Raw genomic sequence first — 19,805 nt, forward strand, 5'->3', positions numbered from 1 at the left:
TTGCAAGTTGTATCTGCATACTGGCCTTTTTAAATACTCGATACATTGCCAACACATTCTCAACACTGCACTACACCAACACTCTACCAACACTGGTTAATGTGCCGCATATAAAAACGCGCTTGCTTGCTGTTGACAGTTGTTTTGTTAAGATTGCAGTTTTAAGACTTTATTATGAGTGAGGATACCGTACCACAATTCGTAAGTTTTTGTTACAATTATATGTAATACACCAATCAATAATTTTTCTTTTCAGGAGCTTGGTGATGCACTCGCCATGCGCTGCGGCAACACACTTACCGGAAGATTTGTGCCAGGCGGCTCCAAAATAGCACTGAGCGCTTACCGGCCGGTTAAATGGAGTACACGTGACGCACCAAGCGAAACGGCTGGCGAGGGGGCGGTGCTGATTTACATGGCTCAGGAGACGACGCTCTACACGGAGCCGCTGCTTCGCAGTTTGCTGGCTGAGACAAATGCCACATTTGCAACGCTTCAAGCGCTTGGCCAGGGCTCAAAGGGAGGTCCAAAAAAGACAATAGAATACATAAAAATTTCGCGAACGTATCGGAGCGTAATTCGTTGCTGCCTAGAGAAACTGGAGCAAGCAAAGAAATTGCCTGAAGTTCAAGAGAATGAGTCTAGGGAACAACGCTATACGGACGCCATCATGTCCTTTTATGCCATCGAGTGTCTGTGGCATCTGTTCGAGATACTTTACATGCAACAGCAGCATAGCCAACTGATTGTCCCCCAACTATTGGAATGGACGCGCTTTCATTATCCCAATACAGAAGATCATGCCACTGATTTGTTGCTCATGGCCGAGGAGGCCAGCGAGTGCGATAGCTATTGGGATACATTGAAAACGCTTATAATGCTCGGCCAACTAGATGTAACACGTGCCATACTCTCGCAGAATCGCAAATCTAACCAGCCCGCCTTCCAAACAGCTGAACAGGTGCTTAAAACTATGCCGGTTTATACAGATGGCTATGCATTGCAAAAGTTTTGCTCCCAGTGGGAGTACTGGCATGTTGATTTGGAGCGAAAATTGACTGCACATGTATTCGCCAGCGAGCCGCAGCTAGAACTGATAATGCACCTCGTTTCGGGCAGTAACGAGCATTGGGATGCGGCACTGCTCAAGTCGCAGGACTGGTATGAATTTTTGCCCGGCTATCTGCTCTACACGAGGCCCGCATGCAAGCCCTTTGAGCTGCGCATAGCGGCCAGTAATTGGCTTAACCGCTGGCTAGGGCTACGACCCGACTGGGAGATGACACAAATGAGTCGCATGGTTATGCAGCTGATGGAGCACGATGTCAAGCTCTTCATCTACGATACGCAAAAGCTCAACGACAGCCATTTGTTTGCCACACATCTTATCGATTTGATCTACCACACGGGCCAGCTCAAGGCTTATTTCGACCAACAGAATGTGTAAGTACCATGGCACTACAATATAATGCATCCTATTAATGTATGACCCCATAGCGACCTCTCCGCGTTGCGAAACTCGATGATCTTTGAGTACGGCAGCTTTTTAATGACCTCGCACAATCTCTGGCAGTTGGGCATTGATTATTTAGACTGTTGCAAACAAGAGGGCATTGCTGCCATTGAGTTGCTGCTGCCACGCATTCCACTAAAGAGCGAGCGCCAAGCCTTCAAGATTATAGCAATGGCCAAGGAACGCGGCCTGGTCAACGTCGAGCAGGATATCTGTAAAGTGCTATCGAAGCGCGCGTATTCCGATCAGCGATATGGCAGCGCACTGGAATGGGCCGTTCGCTCTAAGGATGTGTTATTAGTCACAGCCGTAGCCGACTTTATACTGAAGGTAGCTTTGATCTTGTTTGTGTTTTGTTTGTGCTCATGATATTTACACGCACTATTATCCGCAGCACTATTCTAGTACGGGCGTTATGCTGTGTCCGGATGTTATAACGAGTATTGGGGCGCGCATGTTTGTCTCGCCCCGTTTGGTATTTCTGTCCAAGTATTTTGAGTTCTATGAGTTTTACCGCCAACGCGACTTTCTTTCCGGTGCCGAGCTGCTCATCAACCTGCTCGCTTCGAAAATCACGCCTGATTAGTAAGTTATTTTCATTAAATTTGTAACCCTTTGAGTAATACACAATTTAATAACAGTTTTTGGCCCTCGCTGCTCATTGATGCCTTGCCGCTGCTGGAGTCTGAAGATCCAAAGATCTTCTGCAAGGAAACTATTGCTATATTACAGCATCTCGAAATGGAGCTAGTGCCTTTAATAGAGCGCAACAAACTAAACACTGCCAAGTTTAATAATGTAAGCAAGCATTTACTACATTACATTCATTATGAAAGATTTTTCATATGCACTCACCACTTTTTCGCATCACACAGCAAACATCTAAGACCGTGTTCCAGGACTACCGCGTAGAGAATGTTGAGGAGATACTGGATCTGATGCGTTTGGCATGTGCCCGAAATCTGTCCAGAGCTATGATTATTGAGAATACAGCACCCGCAACGTGATTTTTAAGCAAACTTCTTTTGTAGTTTAATTTATTTTATATTTTCGCTTTTAAATACATCGTAATCGTAATTTGTTGTAAACGTTTATTGCATTACTAATTTCTTGTTATTTATACGATTTGTTAATTTGTGCCTCTTTTTGTCTGCTATTATTTACTGTAAGTACCAACAACGCTAATTGTCTGACCAAGACAGCCTCTTTTGGCCAAAAGAGACTGGCCACAACGTATGTCAAACTGTTTTAATTTGAAATTGAAGCATTTCGGATGCATAATATTGTATTCGAGATTAGAATTTAGAGTTCTAATCTATAGGATTAGGTTCATTTATTTCGATAAGGCAAATTAAAATGCTTAAGCCGAACTTAAAACGAAATTAAAAACCTAAAACGTTCTATAGGTAATTACATAAAGTTATGTGTTTATAGCTGCACAGGATTTGGGTTTATGCACCTAAGAACTAACAAACAACGCACAGAGCACAATGGAGTAGTCCGTATACTATATAAGGTTATATAATTACTATATGTTCATATATTTTCCTTTTTAATGATAATGAGAATCGTACGGCCTTGTACAAATGTTATTTACTAACGACTACACACGGAATTACATACACAAATCTAGCGCGGGGAAACGGGAAACAATGAAAACACTTTTAAGTGACACTTGAAAGCAATTTAAAAGAAAAACTACAGCACTTTGTTATTTTCTTATGCTTAAATTCTTTGCAGGGCTTTGCAAAGCTAATAGTAAAACAAAATATAATAACAGAATTAATCAAAGCACAGGACTCAACTTTCAAAGATAAATCCTTAACTTTTTCATAGAAATATTTATATGAGTAAATTGGGTAGAAATCGTACTTGACTGTCTGAGTTTGGCATGGTCAAAGAATTTATACTTTTTACTTACGCTCCAGAAGGAGTGTATCCTCTTAAGTAGTATTAACGGCCAATTATTGTGTGGAGCTATATTCGGTTTTGAGTATTTTCGCTTTTTCTATATGCTATATGGTATAATGCGCGTATATATGTATGTCGAAAGATGTCTAGGAAGGTGTCTAATTATGTTTTGCCGTAGTCGCCGATACCACTGCTGCTGCTGCGCTTGTCGAGGAGGCAGTTGTTGTGGTTGCCGTAGCCGCCACAGCAGCCGTTGCTGCCGCCGCAGCTGCGGCAATGGCTGTGGCAGCAGCACTGCCGCTCGTTATGGAGCCCAAGCGCGATAACGAAGGCTCCCGCTTGGGCGGTACAATTGGCTTAGTTGGTATGGGCGGTGGTGCGCCGCGTGCCCCTGCGGGGGGCACGGTAACAGGTGGCACTGCGATGGGCACAGGATGTGGATGCGGTGGTATTGCGGTCTGATCCAGCGCTGCAGCAGCAGCCAGTGCTGCGTACTTGCCGCCCGGCGCACGTTGTATGGTCGCCGTTGGCTGCATTTTAGCCGGCGAAGGTGATGGTGGAGCAGTTGCAACAACAGTACTGGAAGCAGCGGCGCCAACGTCCGTTGTAGCGACAGTGCTGCTGTTGTGATTGACGGCAGCCAAAGTTGATGGCGCCGTGGGTGCGGTGGCGGTCCCCGTTGGCACCGTGGCAATGCCAACAGCGGCGCTACGTATATTTTGGCCTGGCACAATAGAGCGTGCTATGCCCGTTTGTGGGCCCGAAACCGGCATGCTGGTCACTGTCGCGGTTGGTTGAACTATTTTCGCAATGTTTACCATGGGCGTGGCACATGCGTCGTCTGTAAAATTTATTTAATTACCGATTAGCAATGGGAATCTAAATTCAAATACATATGAAATACAAAAATTAAAGTAATCTTCATTACAACAAAGCTTAGACATAGACATAAGTACATATGTATACCCTTGCAGATTTTTTTTTAACCTCAAGGTACATAAAAAAAAGGGAATCTGTAGCCCTAGCAATATTCTATTAAACTATTTAATGTTTCTAGCTATCCGACAAAATTTATCTATCTGACATGTATCTCACCTTTACGAAATGAAGAAATCAAATTCTATAGACTGGGCTTATAGCCAAAGCATCAAGTCATGTTTGAATTACATTATGAGCTCTATTAAAAGGTGCTTTAGACTTAGCCTAAGCAGTAAGTGTAAGAAAAACCATTAAGAAATTATAGCGTGTTGTAAGCATGTGCAAACGCTGAGGTCACCCAAACGGTCATAATTACAATAAGAACAAATTACAATATTAGCTATACATTATAAATACAATATATATCCCACTACCAATAATGTCCTCAAATGCAGATTAGGTTTACAATGGCCAGGCAATACAAGTATTCGACTTGTCTTCCAAAAGGGGCTTAGGTCTCTGCGAGCCGCCTACCGCGAAAATCATGTGTACTAACTTAGCATTGACTGGCGTGTTTACAGTGGGTGCGTTGTGTGTGTTTGAGTGTGTGGTGATGCATATGCGCAAATTGTATGGTGCAGTCATCAGAAGTACGAAACGAGGAATGAGAAAACAAATCACCTTGCAAATTGCGTAAGATATTTTCTAACAAAATATTTCATCTTTGAGAGGGACACGAAATAAATATAAATATATATAGAAAACAGAAGAAATTAAATCATAATTACAACAGGTAAATAAAGGCACAGGCCAGAGCAACACCTACCGCTAAACTGACGCGATTTGCTGGCAGCAGCCACCGTTGAGCCACTGGCAGCCAGTTGTTGCTGCTGCTGTTGATGTTGCTTCTTCAATGCCTCGTGCTCGGTACGCAACGTGTTTAGCTCCTGCTCCAGCTCCTTAACACTGCATTTATATTTATGTTTGTATTTAGTAAACGAATGGGAAACTGTCTTTAATGGAAAACACATACCGCAGCTCTTCCTTGGCCAATTTGGACAACAGCGTTTTGCGCTCCAGTTCCATTGCTTGTGTTTGCTTTTCCAGCTCCTCCTCCATACGCAGCGATTTTTTGCTCTCCTCTTCAAGGCCCTCGGCAATGGTATCGGAGCGCTGTTTCTCTTCGGCGAGAATTTGAGCCAAATCCTCAGAACGTTTGCCTGAAAAGCGTTCGTTTTTCGATTAAATTATATATAATTAGGGTTTAAGGGGAATCCCTCACCCTCCTCAATGTACTTCATTAGGATCTTCTTTCGTTCCGCGATAAGTAACAAAACGATCTGCTTTTGCCTGTTGCGCTCGTACTCGAGCGTCTCTTGCAGTTTCTTGAGATCCTTTTCCATGTTTGCCACCTGCGCCTGCTCTGCCTCTAACTGTTGGCGCAACTTGGTGCGCTCCATTTCCAGGCCATAGGTTATATCATCACCCTGGGCGGTATCATGCTCATGCTTGCGCCTCTCCTCCTCTAGCTGTTGCAGCATGCGCTGATTGTTCTCCAGCGACTCGGTCAATATGTTAACCATGCGCACATGTGTGCCACGCTGCTTGCTGACCATCTGATACTGCTGCTCCATTTGCTGCTCAATGATCTGGCGGACCTCCATTTCCGCTTGAGCGGCCTGCGTGGAGGACTCGCGAGATATCAGATTCCCGTTCAATGCGATCTTATCCCGGAACAGCGAAGCATACGGATCGTTTGGCTGCACACGCTTTGTGCGCAGCTGTGTGATCAGCTGCTTTACCCGCTCGTTGCGCAGCGCAGCGATGCACACATCGCGTGCCTGCAGCTCTCCCTCCAAATAGTACAGCATCTTCACTAGCTCGCTATGTGGCAGCTCAGTGCGTCCATTGCCAAGCTGCTGCTGCTGCTGCTGCTGCTGTTGTTGTAGTTGTAACTTATGTCCTGCGCCCGGCTTCATGGTTTGGAATTCGTGTGTGGCATTAATGTCGCTGCTGCTGCAGGCGGCTGTTGTTGTTGGTGCCGCATTGTTGATTTCCAGCTCCTTCTCGGTTATAATAGTGCTGGAGTTCTGCTCCATTATCCTGGCTTTCTTTACAGCATACAAAAATTGTTGTTCGAGGCTGCGTCGCAGTTTGTAATTTGTAAATTACAATTTCTACTTATAATTGCACTTGTCGCCGCTGTGTTGCGCTAAATAAATGGCATTTTAATGGCTGTAATTTGCGTTAATTTACTAAATTCTGTGCCATAAAAATTCTTTGTTGCCGTGAAAAAGTGGATACTTTTTGTTAGAGATGGTACATAGAAAAAATCGTTTCGCGGTGTGATAATAAGCGGCTTGCGCAAAATATATCGGCTATCAGGCCATCACAAAATCGCCGAAGTAACTCCACACTTAACGATAAACATAACTCGTCGAGTATTTAACGAAACTATGAATTTCTTGCTTTAATTAATTTTGGTTTTTTTTTCTCTTTACAATGCAGTTAAAATGTAACAGCGCTATTTTCTAAATACAAACGGTTTAGCTGTGTTATAGGCTAGAGAATAACGAATGTGTTTTCCCACCAAACGGTCTGCCTGCGGTATCAGGGCCGGCTTGCGTACATAAATGCCAGTTGCCTGCGGAGTCCAAACACGCCAAGTGCATTCAGAGTTCTCTGGCAGCAGCAGGCCCAGCCAGCCAGCGGAGCTGAGGGTTATATCACAATTGAGCTGCCTTTCAGCTTGTCTATTAAGCAACGCGCCGCTTTGGACCACGATATCCTTTTCCATGCACTGCAATCCAGGCCAGCGCTGCAGACGCGTTTCATCTCCGCCAGCCATGGGCACACCCAATAAGGGCGTACCCAAATAGCGTGCATAAACCATCTCAGCCTGCTGCGTATCGGTTATTAATATCGGCAGCGTTTCTGCAGCAAAAACAAACAGTTTTAGGTACTCCTGATTACATTCCAGCAAATCTACACGTGCCAAGCCGCCCAATAGGAGGGACATAGTGGGTGCCAAGCGAAAGGCTCGGGGTCTCAACATCTTTGTGGGTTGTAGACGCAGCAGCTCCTCCGTCGTGAGCAAGGGCGTCAGTTGATCCGGCTGCATAACACCAGGCGTATCATAAACCCAACGGGCCTCACGATACTCCGCCTTCCGTTCGTTGAGTGTCGTTATGGGCTGTGTACCTGTTGACATGGCAAACGCATCCTTCACATCTACGCGATGTTCAAAGGTGCGTCCTACGTTTCCAATAAGCTGAGCCGCTACCACAGTGCCCGTTTCCTTAGCTTGGTCGCGACGGAGCTTCTCCAACGCCGCGCGCTGTGCACGTTCCGAAAAAAGTCGCTTAAAGCGATGATAGACGCGAATATCGGAGGGTCGCAATATGGGAAACTTAAGCATTTGCAGTGTGGTGCCTGGCCAAGCACATGTCGTTGCCTTGCGAACTAGCTCACTGGCCTCGGGCCTGCAATAGTCCGAGTTTAACAATATATTGAAAAGCGAGCTCTTGCCCACATTGGTACAGCCCAGCAAATACACATCGCCTTTATATTGCCAAATCTTGTGCAGCTGTGTGATGAGCTCCTCAATGCCGTAGCCGGTCTTGGCCGATATAAGACTGATATTCTTAATGTTAAGTGCATCAAAGCCGCCGTATTGTACGAACTGCTGCTTGAGACAGCTTTTCACATGTGTCAAATAGCTGTTAGAGTCGCGCGGCAGCAAATCTACCTTATTTCCCACCAGAAAAACTGGTCGCTTGCTGCCAAGAATTTGTTGCATGCCCGGCCAAATTGAGCTGGGCAAATCCAGCAGATCGACAATAATAACAGCCAAAGCGTACTTGTCCTGTATGCGCGAAATGGTTTCCACATATGCCGAGGGTGGTACTTCCACGTCTAATGCGATATTATAGTGCTCAAGGAAATGGCAGCGCTGGCAGGTAATGGTCTGTAGCTCGGATATCGTGCGACCCTTTGTAATACATAAAATATTTAATTAGTGCTTTAAGAAATTAACAATATTTAGGCATATTTATACCTTGAATATTTCGCTGGGTATGTAGCCAGGCAAGGAGCTACTGACGCAGTGCAAATGTGCTCCACAGCCATTGCAAGGCACAGTTGATGGCTGCACTGTTGCATCGGGCGTTCCATGTTGGGCATCAATGTTGCCCGCTTCATCGCTTGCACCCTTATAGAACTCGTAGTCCTCCATCCAATTGTGTGGATATGATGAAACGTTTTTTACTGTCAGTTCACTCTCCATGTCACGCAACGCCTCCAATGGCGGAAAAACCGTTTGATTCGTTTGATGAAATTTATTCAGCTGACCCAAGTTGTACTCGAGGAACGAGCTGTAGTGCACGTGCTCATAGTTACCATAGCGTTGGCGAGCCGCTTGCCAAGCCTTTTGGCGAAAGCTCTGCTTTTCATTAACTGTTGTGTTTTGTAGTCTTTTGCAAGAGCAGTTAAAATTTTCATTCAATTTCTTAAAAAAACGCGATGTTCTCAACATCTTAGGGCCTAAATATACGAACTCAGTCTCATCGCTACAAAACTGTTGACTGTCAGTGCTATGTAACAACGTAATGTGTTAGCAGTGTTGTAAAGCGCGGCATAAAAAGCAAAAAACACTCGTCGGAAAAGAGAAAAAAGAAAGCAGCAAAGCAAGCATTAGCGAAAGCAGAGCGTGTACAGAAGGTGAGTGAGTGCGTGCTAAAAAAGCGTGTATGTATTAAATTGAAACAAAAAAGGCAAGAAAAACGTGGACATAGCGCATACAAAATGCATTTGCAATGATCATTATTCAATTGCACACAATACGCATTGGTAAAAGTACAGAGTGCAAGGCAAATAGTGATTAGGAAAGTGTAGAAAAAAAAAAGACAAGTGTATGTGTGTGTGTGTGCGTGTGCAACTGTATGCCTGATGTATAGTGCGTTCGTGTGCGCGTGTATGTGTCAGTGTGTGTGAATCAAAGTAAAACGAAGCGCGACCTAATTTTAAACTACATATTACAATAATATTTGCATAAACAAGTACAAATATAACAATACAGAAGCACCAGAAACGTGCAAATGGCAAATTACCAATGCAATGAAAACCCGAGCATTTGTTGTTGTGGCATGCCACGAAGAGTTGCCGCTGTTGCCGTCGCCGTTGCCGCCGCCATTATCTAGGCAGCAGCGACTCTCGCACATTTCTTCTTCAGTGAATTTTGAGTAGTTCGTTCCTTCGCCTCATCCTATTTTGTTGTTGTGAGCGCCATGTTGAGTAATACACGACAACAACAACACCAACAGCAACAACAACCTTTGCGAGAGCGGCTCATCAATTTCGTGAGTGTTGCAACTTTCGTTCGAACTCGTTTCAAATTGTTGTGGCTGCCGTCACTTTTTTCTTCTCTGTTGTCTTTGCTCAACTTTAAAACTGGTATTTTCTTTATGAAGAAATAAACATATGTAAGCAATTGTGGGTGTTTTCTGCTTGCTGGTGTGCAATCAAAAAAAAAAAAGAGGGAAAAATCAATACTCGGCCAATAGTTATACAAATTAGACAGTTTCAACATCACTCAACAACTTTTCTTATTGCCGCGCTGCCTAACTGCTTCTAAACTAGTGCAAGTGAGATAGTCGCATTTTATAAATACACGCACACAAATGTAGCTGAAATTTCCAGCAAATGTCTGCCCTCGTCGTCTTCGTTGTTTTTGTTGTTTTGGTTGCTGTTGTAATGTAATTGCGAAATCATAACGGCAGTTGAAAGTTGAGAGCGCTTAGCCAAGTGTGTGTATGTGTGTGTGCTGAGTGTATATGGATTGACATGTATGTGTGAGCCGCTGCTGTAAACCTAATGCTTACACGAAGTTTGTACTCGCTACACTGATAGGGTCTCAGGCCGCCCACACAGAGCCGGCGCAAGTGTAGCGCATATGGCAGTGTCGACAAGCTGGTCCCAGCAGCTATCGCAACCGCAACACATGTTGTCTGCACAGTGGGGCACTGGCGGTGGCTCCATTTATTTAAATAAACAACCTTTTTCTTTTTTATATCATTTAAATTCTAAACATGTTCAATGTGGTTAACTTTGAATCCGTATACAATTAAAAGTTTCTGTTAATTTCCATGTGCATTAATGTATCTACACTTATAAATCCCTTATACGTATAGATATGTGCATCGATAAGCCCACTGTGCGGGACCAACTGAAAATTCAAATAAGCAACGCAAATGACTAAAATGCAGAAATTGCCTTGAAAAGTGAAAGGCATTCAATGTGAGCGCTCATGCGAGCGAGTCTTTGATATTTTGTTTAACCTTTGTCGCTCTCTTGTTGTTATTCTTTTTTTGTTTTTACTTTGTTACTGCGGGCCAGCTTTGCACATTTGACATTTTCCAACACACACAGTAAATTCCATGCCCGCTGCAGCACATTGCGTCTGCGCACAACACTTTTTGCTATTGTATAGAATGTTTTTGACTGTGAGTCGTCGCTGTTGTCGTCGTCGTCGTCGTCGTCGGTTGTGCAACGCTTAAGACTTCACCAGCGATAGCGACAGCGTCAGCGCGGCTGCCTGCTCTTTCGCAATTTGCAAGTTTGGCTCGGCTCTCACGACGACGGTTACACTCGATGCGAGCTGTGTGCATTTTCGCACAAGAATTTCGCCAAGTTTGTGCTTATTTCGTTTTGGCGTGCCAAAGTCAGGCTTTTGTTTTTATTTTCATTTTCATCATTTGCCATAACATTGTATTGCATTCTTTTGCAGAACTCAAGGGAAATAGTTTGAAAACAGTGAACCGAAGTAAAGAGCTATTCTATTGGAGTCTTTTTGGCCGCGCGTCTAAATTTTCAATTCTCCTGCCTGTAACAGAACTGTGAGCGCGCGTTTTCCCTTAACGCTCTCCCAGCTATAATAACAAAAGCTTCTACATGATGTCGTCGGACCAACAGTTTTTTCTAAAATGGAACGATTTTCAAACGAATATGGTGACCTCGTTCCGTCACTTGCGCGATGAGAAGAGCTTCACAGATGTAAGTATAGCTTATGTTTCGAATTCTTCAGATTCTTTTGACGCACACAACACAGAGTGTATTAAGATTTCAATATACGAGCATACCAAACAATCGTGACCTCAAACATTATTGACTTGAAACTTAATTCTAACAGACTTTTGCTTCAATCATTTCGGATGAATTCTAACTCCATTCATACTTGTACCTGTCTACCTAGCTATCTGTTCGGCTTCTCTCACTTACCAATTACATTTTTCGTTTTCTGCTGTTGTGTTCTCTTACTGATTATCTTTAATATTTCCGTACAGGTAACACTCGCCTGCGAAGGCCAAACCTGCAAAGCACACAAAATGGTGCTTTCAGCTTGCAGTCCCTACTTTAAGGCGCTATTGGAAGTAAGTCTCATTGAGATACATTTGACGCGATTGTGCTAATCAGATTATTATTTTTATAGGAAAATCCGTCAAAGCATCCCATTATTATACTTAAAGATGTGTCCTACATACACCTGCAGGCAATACTGGAGTTTATGTATGCCGGCGAAGTAAATGTGTCGCAAGAACAGCTGCCGGCATTTCTTAAAACCGCCGATCGACTCAAAGTGAAAGGTCTGGCAGAGACACCTAGTTCTATAAAGCGGGAGGGTTGATGGTATTTAAACAAATAAAAACAAATAAACACAACTATAAGAAACTTATATATGCAAGCAAGAAAACAAAATTCCAACAAAAGAAAGAAAATAGTGGAACATAGCAAAACAACATTTGAGATATACACACAAGGTTCATTTCAAAAACCAATGCACACCCACAAGCACACAAAGTTGACAGATATACGATAGTTCAAACAAAAAGTAACGTTTACGATTTTATGAGTCCCCTCCTATCCTCACCTCCTTGATAGATCAACAGATTTGCAATATTTATGAACACTGTCGACCCATTGAATTTGATTTGAATCGTATTTTTAATTTCATCATAAAATAGTTTGTAATATACTATTCTTAAAAGTAAACAATGAAAAAAAAAAAAAAACACTGTATAAAAGGCAAAATATGGACAACCCTACAAAACAAAAGAATGAGAAAACTACGCACTTTTGTAAAGTAATTAAAAGAGAATTCATAAAAAAAATATATAGAAACATAATTATACATAATATAATGTGAAAAAAATGTGCAAGTAGAACGTTAAAAATCATACGCATGGCCGCGAATATTTACAACACATTCAGTTAGATTTTAAGCAACTTACTAAAATCCACATGTCACGCTCTTCACACAAACACACACACGACACTCTCAAGGACAGAAAGAAAAATATTAATTATGTATAACTAAACACCTTACTTAATGCAAAATTTTAAGTACTTTAAATTGTTCTAAAACATTATTCAGCATTCATACCATAAAATATTTGTAACAACAACAACAACAACAACGTTTACCGATTGCGATATGAAGATAGAAACTTTTATGTGAAGCTATCAATTCTACTTAGTTTTTTAAATAAACTTGATAAAAAAAAAACAAAAAACAAAATAATTAAAAACAAGAGAAAAGCGATACTTGAATATTATTACATAAAGTAAAATATTTATATGTATGTATATGTATACATGTGAGCATAGATTTAAATAACTACGATAAATAAACAGAATAATTCCAAAAATATATAAAACACTTCAAATTAATTCAATATAGTAGGTTTTCGCTTTACAATTTCTATTTCACAATTAGAAAGTTTATCGGACCAGTTGTTTTTTTTTTTTTTTTAATTAAAAGGCGACTTTTTAATAGATTGTATAATGTAATTGATCTATTCGTTTCGCGTTATTGCATTTTTCATTCTCTCAGTTTAGTATTAACCAGAAATTGCAATTCTTTGAATTTTTATTTCTTTGATTTCGACATACCATTTCCATATGCTTGATTTTTTCTATAATTATATTTCTTTGACAATTTAACAAAATTGATAGTGGTTTTCGCAAATTACCCTATTAGTTTTATATATTTATACTCCCTAGTTTCGCGAGTAGACAGGATCGGAGAAGTGGCCTATTATTGCATGTATTGTATTGCAATTTGAATTTAAAAACTAATTTACATTATACTAGATGTGCTTATATTTAATTATTAAAACAATACGCATTACGCGTATTCGCTTCGAACGGATCGGTGCGCATTTTTTCCTGATTATTCTCAACATAGCGCGTAACGTCCGCAACGAGATTGGGTCGCTCCGCGGCGCTCGGCGCGCACGGTGACCAGATTTTGATATCATGATCGATGCCGCTTGTGGCCAACATGCAAATACTTGGATGCGGCTGCACGCAGTTGACGATGGCACTGTCAGCGCGATAGACAGCACGTATTTTTGCCGTTTCACCTTCCCAAATGTAAAAGTTGCCGTCATCGGAGCCGGCGGCAATGAACTCGCCGTTGAGGCCCAAATAGTTGGCCTCCTTGATGTCCGTCGTGATGTTGCAATGACCCACATATCGCTGTTTGTAATCCTTGGCGGCACGCCGTTGCGCATACTCATCATCGGTCAGCCTTAGATAGCGGAATCCGCTCTCAATGAGCACCGGTTCATGATCGGACGTTTGACCAGTGGCCTGCGATTGCTGCTGTCGATACTCGCGTATGTCCTTGTGCAGCATTAGCACACCATGATTGTTGGCAAAGCTTGGAAAGCGTTGTATCAGCTCTTGCAAGCACTTGTCCGCTTCCTGAGGCCGGTGCAGCTCAAGCAGGGCACGGGCCAATCGAAAATGCGCTTTCACATAAGTGGGATCCAATCGTAACGCCTCGTGGCAATCTCGCAGCGCCGCATATATATCACCAAACCAACCGCGACGCATCAGTGCCGTAGCCCGATTCAAATAGAGCACCTCCCCCCGCGGATATTCCGCTAGTGCCGCAGAATACGTATCTATCGCAGCCAGCAATTTGCCATTTTCCAGATGCTCGTTACCCAGCTTCTTGTGCTGTTCAATGCTCGTTGGCAATGTGCGACGCTTTTGCTGCTTTTTGGTCGTTCTGATTTCTGGCTTTTCATCAGTGTCAACTGCCGCTTCCACATGCTCCGCCTCGGTGGGCGGCGACGATGCTGTGTACTCAGGCAGTTCGTAGAACTTTGGTGGCGTGGCATTGTGTAGATCATAGCGATAGATATGCTCACAGCCCATATTTACCAAAAGCTCCGTTGTGTTGTAGTTGTTGAATGTCAGATAGGTGACAGTACGCGACTCGTGCACGATGTTGCGTGTGATGTTCTTCACAATTTGACCGGGCGCATAAAAGGAGACACAGCTGCTTGCTACAAAATAAACACAGAGCTTAATAAATTCCTTAAAGGGAAGATGTGATGAGAGCACGGTACACTTCTGCAATTACCTTCACCTGGCAGCATTCGGCGATCGAAGACGCGCGCATACGGATCATTGGCACCCACTGCAAGATACTCGGTGCGTCGTGGATTGATAGCCAGGCACTTGGCCTCCGTTGTCGACTCAACCTGGGTGCAAAGGCTTAGGAGTCGTACGCCTCCCGTTGCTGGTTGCTGATCATCGGGGCCGCGACAGCGATGTGCCTCACGCATATCCAATTGTAGTATGCTGCCATCCTCGCCGGCGGACCAAAAAATGTGTGGCGAATCGGGCGCCGTGGCCAGACGCTTAACGCGCATCGTGTGGCAATTGCAGGTAAACAAGGTCTCATTGCCGTGATTAATGTCATAGACATAGATATACTTGTCGGCGCCACAGGTGGCCACAATGCTGTTGTTGTGACGGGGTAGAAACTTTACGGAAAATATGTTGCCCAGATGTTTTGTGTTTATCGTTTGGATGCGCCGCTTTCGAAACGGATCCCAGATCATGACTTTGTAATCATCAGAACCTGATGCCAATAGCATGCCATCATCTGTCCACTCTAGACAGTTGACACAGCCGTCGTGCCCGGTTAGCAACGTCTCCTGTTCGAGCCGATCGATGTATGCTGGCGAGGCTTGCAGCCGGCGACGCAGCTGCTCGTCCACATCGCAACCAAATTGTTGACGCTGCCAGTGCAACGCGCTGGCATTCAAGGGCGTCCGCTGCTCTGCGCTCTCGTGGCGTTGATAACGCGAACTTGAATACTTAGTACGCCACAGCAGTTCATCGCTCGACATAATCTATCTACGAATTGTTTGGAGGATTATGAAACTTGCTCAATTTATTACTGCATGTTGCCTTGCCTTTGCCGTTTGCAGTTGCCCGTTTTGATTTGCCTCGCCTGCTGTGTGTTTGTTATTTCTTTTCCTTTTATTTTGGTTTTGTTACGTGCGGCCCATACACGATGCAATTAAATGCAATTCCAGTTTTCAATTAAATTGGCTGACGTTTTTAATATATGTTTTAGCATAGAGTCCACACTCACTGCTCAGATATTTGAAACGAAAAGTTTACAAATAATTCACAAACTTTTTAGTACCAAATAGTGTTGTAACGTGTATGAGCCACACTAGGGATGGACGAAGGGTATGTATAAAGCACTGAAAATGTGATTTACGAATATCTTGAACCATATTTACCGTTAAGAAGAGTGGAAGCGAAACACATGCATTTATCGACACACACATATGTATGCATGTGCTAAATGTCAAACAACGGATTTAATAATTTTTCAAATGACATGAAGTTGACAGGGGCTTGTTAGCTTTCATTTGTTTGCTTTTGTTTAATTAATGTCGGCATTTGCATAAATACCCATTCAAATCGCTGGTGATGTTTAATCGGATAAGCTACTTTACTGCGCTTAGTAAATTTACTCATCAAATGAAAAAAATTGAGTTTATCGATACCTTATCGTTATGTTGGACACAGTGCTACACTTAGTCCATCGCTAATAATAATCAATAAACAGAGCAATTTTGGGCTGCAAAATAGCAATTTTTTGTATGAAAGAAAACTGTATGCAAAAAGTGTTTGATAAAGATACGGTGAGTAAAACATGTCCAACGAAAAAGTGGACGAGTGTGACAAAAATCGGAAAGTAGAACACACAAAACAGACAACAAACAGTGGGTCACCCGATGAGGAGTCGGAATCGGATGAGTATCAATCGGCGGGAGAGGGTGACGATGATGACGATACAACAACAACAACAACACGAAAAACTGCCCCCGCACCTGCCCCAGTGCCCGACGATTGTGTCGAGTATCCAATGCATCGCAGCGTTTTCGAGAACGATATACGAACGCTACAGCGTCGCCTGCTTCTGACCACCGGTCCAAAAGAGTTGGCCGAAAAGGACATGCACGGCAATACGCCCCTTCACTTGGCCGTCATGCTGGGTCGCACTTGCTGTGTCCGTTTGCTGCTGGCCAACAATGCTCCCGTCAAAGTGAAAAACAATGAGGGCTGGTCACCACTGGCCGAGGCCATCAGCTACGGCCATCGACAGACCATTACCCAGCTGCTGCGCATGCTGAAGCTGCAGTCGCGCGAGCACATGGAAAGCCGTCGCGAACGACTCGTGCAGGCACTGCGTCAAATGCAGGACTTTTATATGGAATTCAAATGGGACTTTCAGTCATGGTTGCCGCTCGTCTCACGCATTCTGCCCTCGGACATTTGCCGACTGTATAAATGTGGCGCTTCATTGCGCCTGGACACAACGTTAGTGGACTTTAATGATATGCGCTGGGATCGTGGCGATATTTCGTTTCTATTTCGCGGCGAGGCAGCGCCCAATGAATCCCTAGTGCTGTTGGATAATGAACAGCAATGCTATCAGCGTCTGCGCTATGAGGAATCCGACATGGAAGATGAGGTGGATGTGCTCATGTCCACCGACATATTGGCCACCCAGATGTCCACGAAGACAATACAATTTGCGCGCGCTCAACGCGGCTGGCTGTTCAGGGCCAATCGCAAGGAACTGATAGGTGGGCAATATCAATGCGAAATCTATACCATACAGGGGCTAGTGCTGAAGCAGCGCAAGCGGCGCGAACATTTGTCCAACGAGGATTTGCAAAAGAATCGCGCCATTGTCGAGACAATCACCAAAGGCGGCAGCCAAACGGATTCGAATGCGGCAACAACGCCCACAACTGGCAGTACCCTAACATTGCCAGAGCTGCCGCGTCGCAGCTCGCTGCAGCCGCCGCCCACCACAACGATCACCTGGTCGGAGTATATAAATGCGCCCGTGGGTAAATGCCCGCCACTGGGACGTACACCGGTCAACAAACAGTCCAACAAAACACTACGCGCTACCGTTGCGATGAGCGCCGATTTTCCGCTCAGTGTGGACATGCTGCTGGATGTGCTCGAGGTGGTGGCACCGCTCAAGCATATCAATAAGCTACGCGAGTTTGTCACGCTCAAGCTGCCCACGGGCTTTCCCGTCAAGATTGAAATACCCGTGCTGCACACGGTCACCGCCAAGGTGACATTTCAAAAGTTTGAGTTTCGCGACAATATACCCGCCAAACTGTTCGAGATACCCTCACACTATTGGGAGGATGTGCGACGCTTTCAGGACTTATGACCTAGCGATGAATCATCGTCGTCCTCGTCAGCTGCCAACACGCCCAGCGCCGTCAAGCAGATCGATTTGAATCGCAACAGCAGAAGCAGGTGCAGCAATAGCAACAGCAGCAGCAGCCGTGCGCCCATTTCCGAATTTGATTAAAGCTGCAAACGCTATCCACGGCATCTCCGGTCTCTGCCATAACGTTTGCCACGCCCAGACCAGACCAGCCCAGCCCAGCCCCGCCCATGTTGATCATGTATGTCACAAGAAAATTGCAATTTTCACCATAAATTATCAATCAGTTAAATTATCAACGTGTCCCCATTTTAAAGAAGTCATGTTTTTGTTTGTGTCAATTAAATTGTAACGCTCTGAAAATTGCAATTTCGGTTTAGAAAAATTGATGAATTGAATTTGTTATGGACTGTTGACACATGTTAAACGAATTGCTAACAATTTAATAATTGTTTCTCAAAAAATGAGCAGAATTTGTTAATACAACAGGTGTCATTGCTGCCTAACTAATTGCGAATCGGTCATATCGATAATACGAGCAGGGCTAATTATGCATAAATATTGTCTGTCCTATATACATACATATATCTTGTGAATAATTCATTGATGTACAAGTATTTATTGGTGCACTGGGCTGAAGAGTTAATTACTTAAACATTCTTCATAGATTTGTTTTATTACCCAATTATTTCTGACTGGTGCTGTAGCGCACCTTTTTCTTTATCGATAATGATTCAGGCTAGAAATAAAGATTAAGCGTACAAGTGGTCTGTTTATCAGGTGTTTCGCATTATTAATAGGCCAACACATTGGTCAAAGAGAAACAACAAATTTTTAAGCTTATCTCAACAGTTTTTCGTAAAGCCCAAACACACAGAAACAAAATCAAAATATAGCCAAATTAATGTTCAGTTGTTAATGTTGAAAGGGTTCATTTTGTTTCTTTTTCTTTTTTAGCAACATTCAACAAAGTTGTATTGTAATTTATTTATGTATGTATTTATTTTTGTTTAATTTGTATGTTTAGTGCAATTATTAATTGTTTTTAAGTTTACATATATAGATAAAAAAGAATGACCTACAATTACAACATTTCGAGAACCTCGATGTTCTCTTCGAAAGATTTGTCATTTCCATACAACATATGCCTTTATCTGTTTTACAAAAAAAAAGAAAAGAGTATCACAAAACAACACTACTTAGAAATAACACATAAATTTGCCTATTATTTAAGTTGTTTATATATTAAGATCAACAAACGTCCGCAAACCGTTTCCTATACAATTTTCATAATCAGCAGAAAGTATTTACGTATTTACGACGAGTGCGCAAAACATAAAACAGCTTCACAAATTTATAAACTTGTGTACACACTTAGTTCCAATTTTTTAAATATATATATACATATATATATGCTCTATGCATATTTGTTTCATAACGTTTTCAGCTACTATACCTAAGTTGCATTATTTATAAACATTGTCTTTGTTATTATATCAATAAATTTTTAATCTGCTTTGACATTCAAATATGTGCATTGTGCACGATTCTATATAATCAATATCAATAATATTAGTACACAGTAAACCATAACAACCATAATGAAACGGAGTAAATTGAATACACATAAATCGATGTATTAATAAAAAGGCGCAATCAATGGCTAAATTTGTAACTTTTACTAGTTGAAAGTAAATATATATTTATACATATACATACAAAAATGTAATCCATGGGCATTTATAAACGCTCTGCAATATATACACACACAAACCTATAAATTGTAAAATGAGAGCAACATTAATAAAGCAGTTTTATCTAAAATGATAGCGCGGTTTATTATTTGAGTTACGCGCTCTACTTGCACTGTGCAACACTTTTATTTTCTAGCCA

The 19,805-nt window shown here is 42.7% G+C and overlaps 6 protein-coding genes across 7 annotated transcripts; 3 read left to right on the plus strand and 3 right to left on the minus strand.

Moving 5' to 3' along the window:
• Window positions 1–51: 51 nt before the first annotated feature.
• Nup75 (nuclear pore complex protein Nup75) lies at window positions 52–2,601 on the plus strand. Its single transcript, XM_002049550.4, has 6 exons — window positions 52–201; window positions 257–1,443; window positions 1,498–1,843; window positions 1,908–2,098; window positions 2,155–2,311; window positions 2,389–2,601. Exons 1-6 carry the CDS (start codon window positions 175–177, stop codon window positions 2,518–2,520), a joined length of 2,040 nt encoding a protein of 679 aa, XP_002049586.1. The 5' UTR covers window positions 52–174; the 3' UTR covers window positions 2,521–2,601.
• A 195-nt stretch (window positions 2,602–2,796) lies between these two features.
• On the minus strand, window positions 2,797–6,648 carry Naus (cortactin binding protein N-terminal like nausicaa). Its single transcript, XM_032437028.2, has 4 exons — window positions 5,625–6,648; window positions 5,376–5,562; window positions 5,169–5,308; window positions 2,797–4,265 (listed from the first exon to the last, which is right to left on the minus strand). The coding sequence occupies exons 1-4, from the start codon at window positions 6,439–6,441 to the stop codon at window positions 3,583–3,585; spliced, it is 1,827 nt and encodes a 608-aa protein (XP_032292919.1). The 5' UTR covers window positions 6,442–6,648; the 3' UTR covers window positions 2,797–3,582.
• A 138-nt stretch (window positions 6,649–6,786) lies between these two features.
• Window positions 6,787–8,876, minus strand: LOC6625786 (nitric oxide-associated protein 1). The gene is made up of 2 exons (XM_002049548.4): window positions 8,400–8,876; window positions 6,787–8,333 (listed from the first exon to the last, which is right to left on the minus strand). The coding sequence occupies exons 1-2, from the start codon at window positions 8,874–8,876 to the stop codon at window positions 6,867–6,869; spliced, it is 1,944 nt and encodes a 647-aa protein (XP_002049584.1). The 3' UTR covers window positions 6,787–6,866.
• A 43-nt stretch (window positions 8,877–8,919) lies between these two features.
• lolal (lola like) lies at window positions 8,920–12,408 on the plus strand. The gene is made up of 4 exons (XM_002049547.4): window positions 8,920–9,061; window positions 11,127–11,392; window positions 11,683–11,769; window positions 11,829–12,408. The coding sequence occupies exons 2-4, from the start codon at window positions 11,291–11,293 to the stop codon at window positions 12,021–12,023; spliced, it is 384 nt and encodes a 127-aa protein (XP_002049583.1). The 5' UTR covers window positions 8,920–9,061; window positions 11,127–11,290; the 3' UTR covers window positions 12,024–12,408.
• An 839-nt stretch (window positions 12,409–13,247) lies between these two features.
• adp (WD and tetratricopeptide repeats 1) lies at window positions 13,248–15,849 on the minus strand. 2 transcript variants are annotated; one of them, XM_070209861.1, is made up of 3 exons: window positions 15,613–15,849; window positions 14,772–15,549; window positions 13,248–14,694 (listed from the first exon to the last, which is right to left on the minus strand). In XM_070209861.1, the coding sequence occupies exons 2-3, from the start codon at window positions 15,544–15,546 to the stop codon at window positions 13,502–13,504; spliced, it is 1,968 nt and encodes a 655-aa protein (XP_070065962.1). In that variant the 5' UTR covers window positions 15,547–15,549; window positions 15,613–15,849; the 3' UTR covers window positions 13,248–13,501. The 2 variants fall into 2 exon arrangements, with proteins under 2 accessions (XP_070065962.1, XP_015029809.1); XM_015174323.3 differs by having other exon boundaries at window positions 14,772–15,553; window positions 15,613–15,848.
• Window positions 15,850–16,057: 208 nt separating this feature from the next.
• Window positions 16,058–19,089, plus strand: LOC6625783 (ankyrin repeat domain-containing protein 13C). The gene has a single exon (XM_002049545.4). The coding sequence runs from the start codon at window positions 16,368–16,370 to the stop codon at window positions 17,910–17,912; it is 1,545 nt and encodes a 514-aa protein (XP_002049581.1). The 5' UTR covers window positions 16,058–16,367; the 3' UTR covers window positions 17,913–19,089.
• The last annotated feature ends 716 nt before the right edge of the window (window positions 19,090–19,805 follow it).

Source organism: Drosophila virilis, chromosome 5 (genome assembly GCF_030788295.1).
Source record: "Drosophila virilis strain 15010-1051.87 chromosome 5, Dvir_AGI_RSII-ME, whole genome shotgun sequence".
Classification (NCBI taxonomy): domain Eukaryota; kingdom Metazoa; phylum Arthropoda; class Insecta; order Diptera; family Drosophilidae; genus Drosophila; species Drosophila virilis.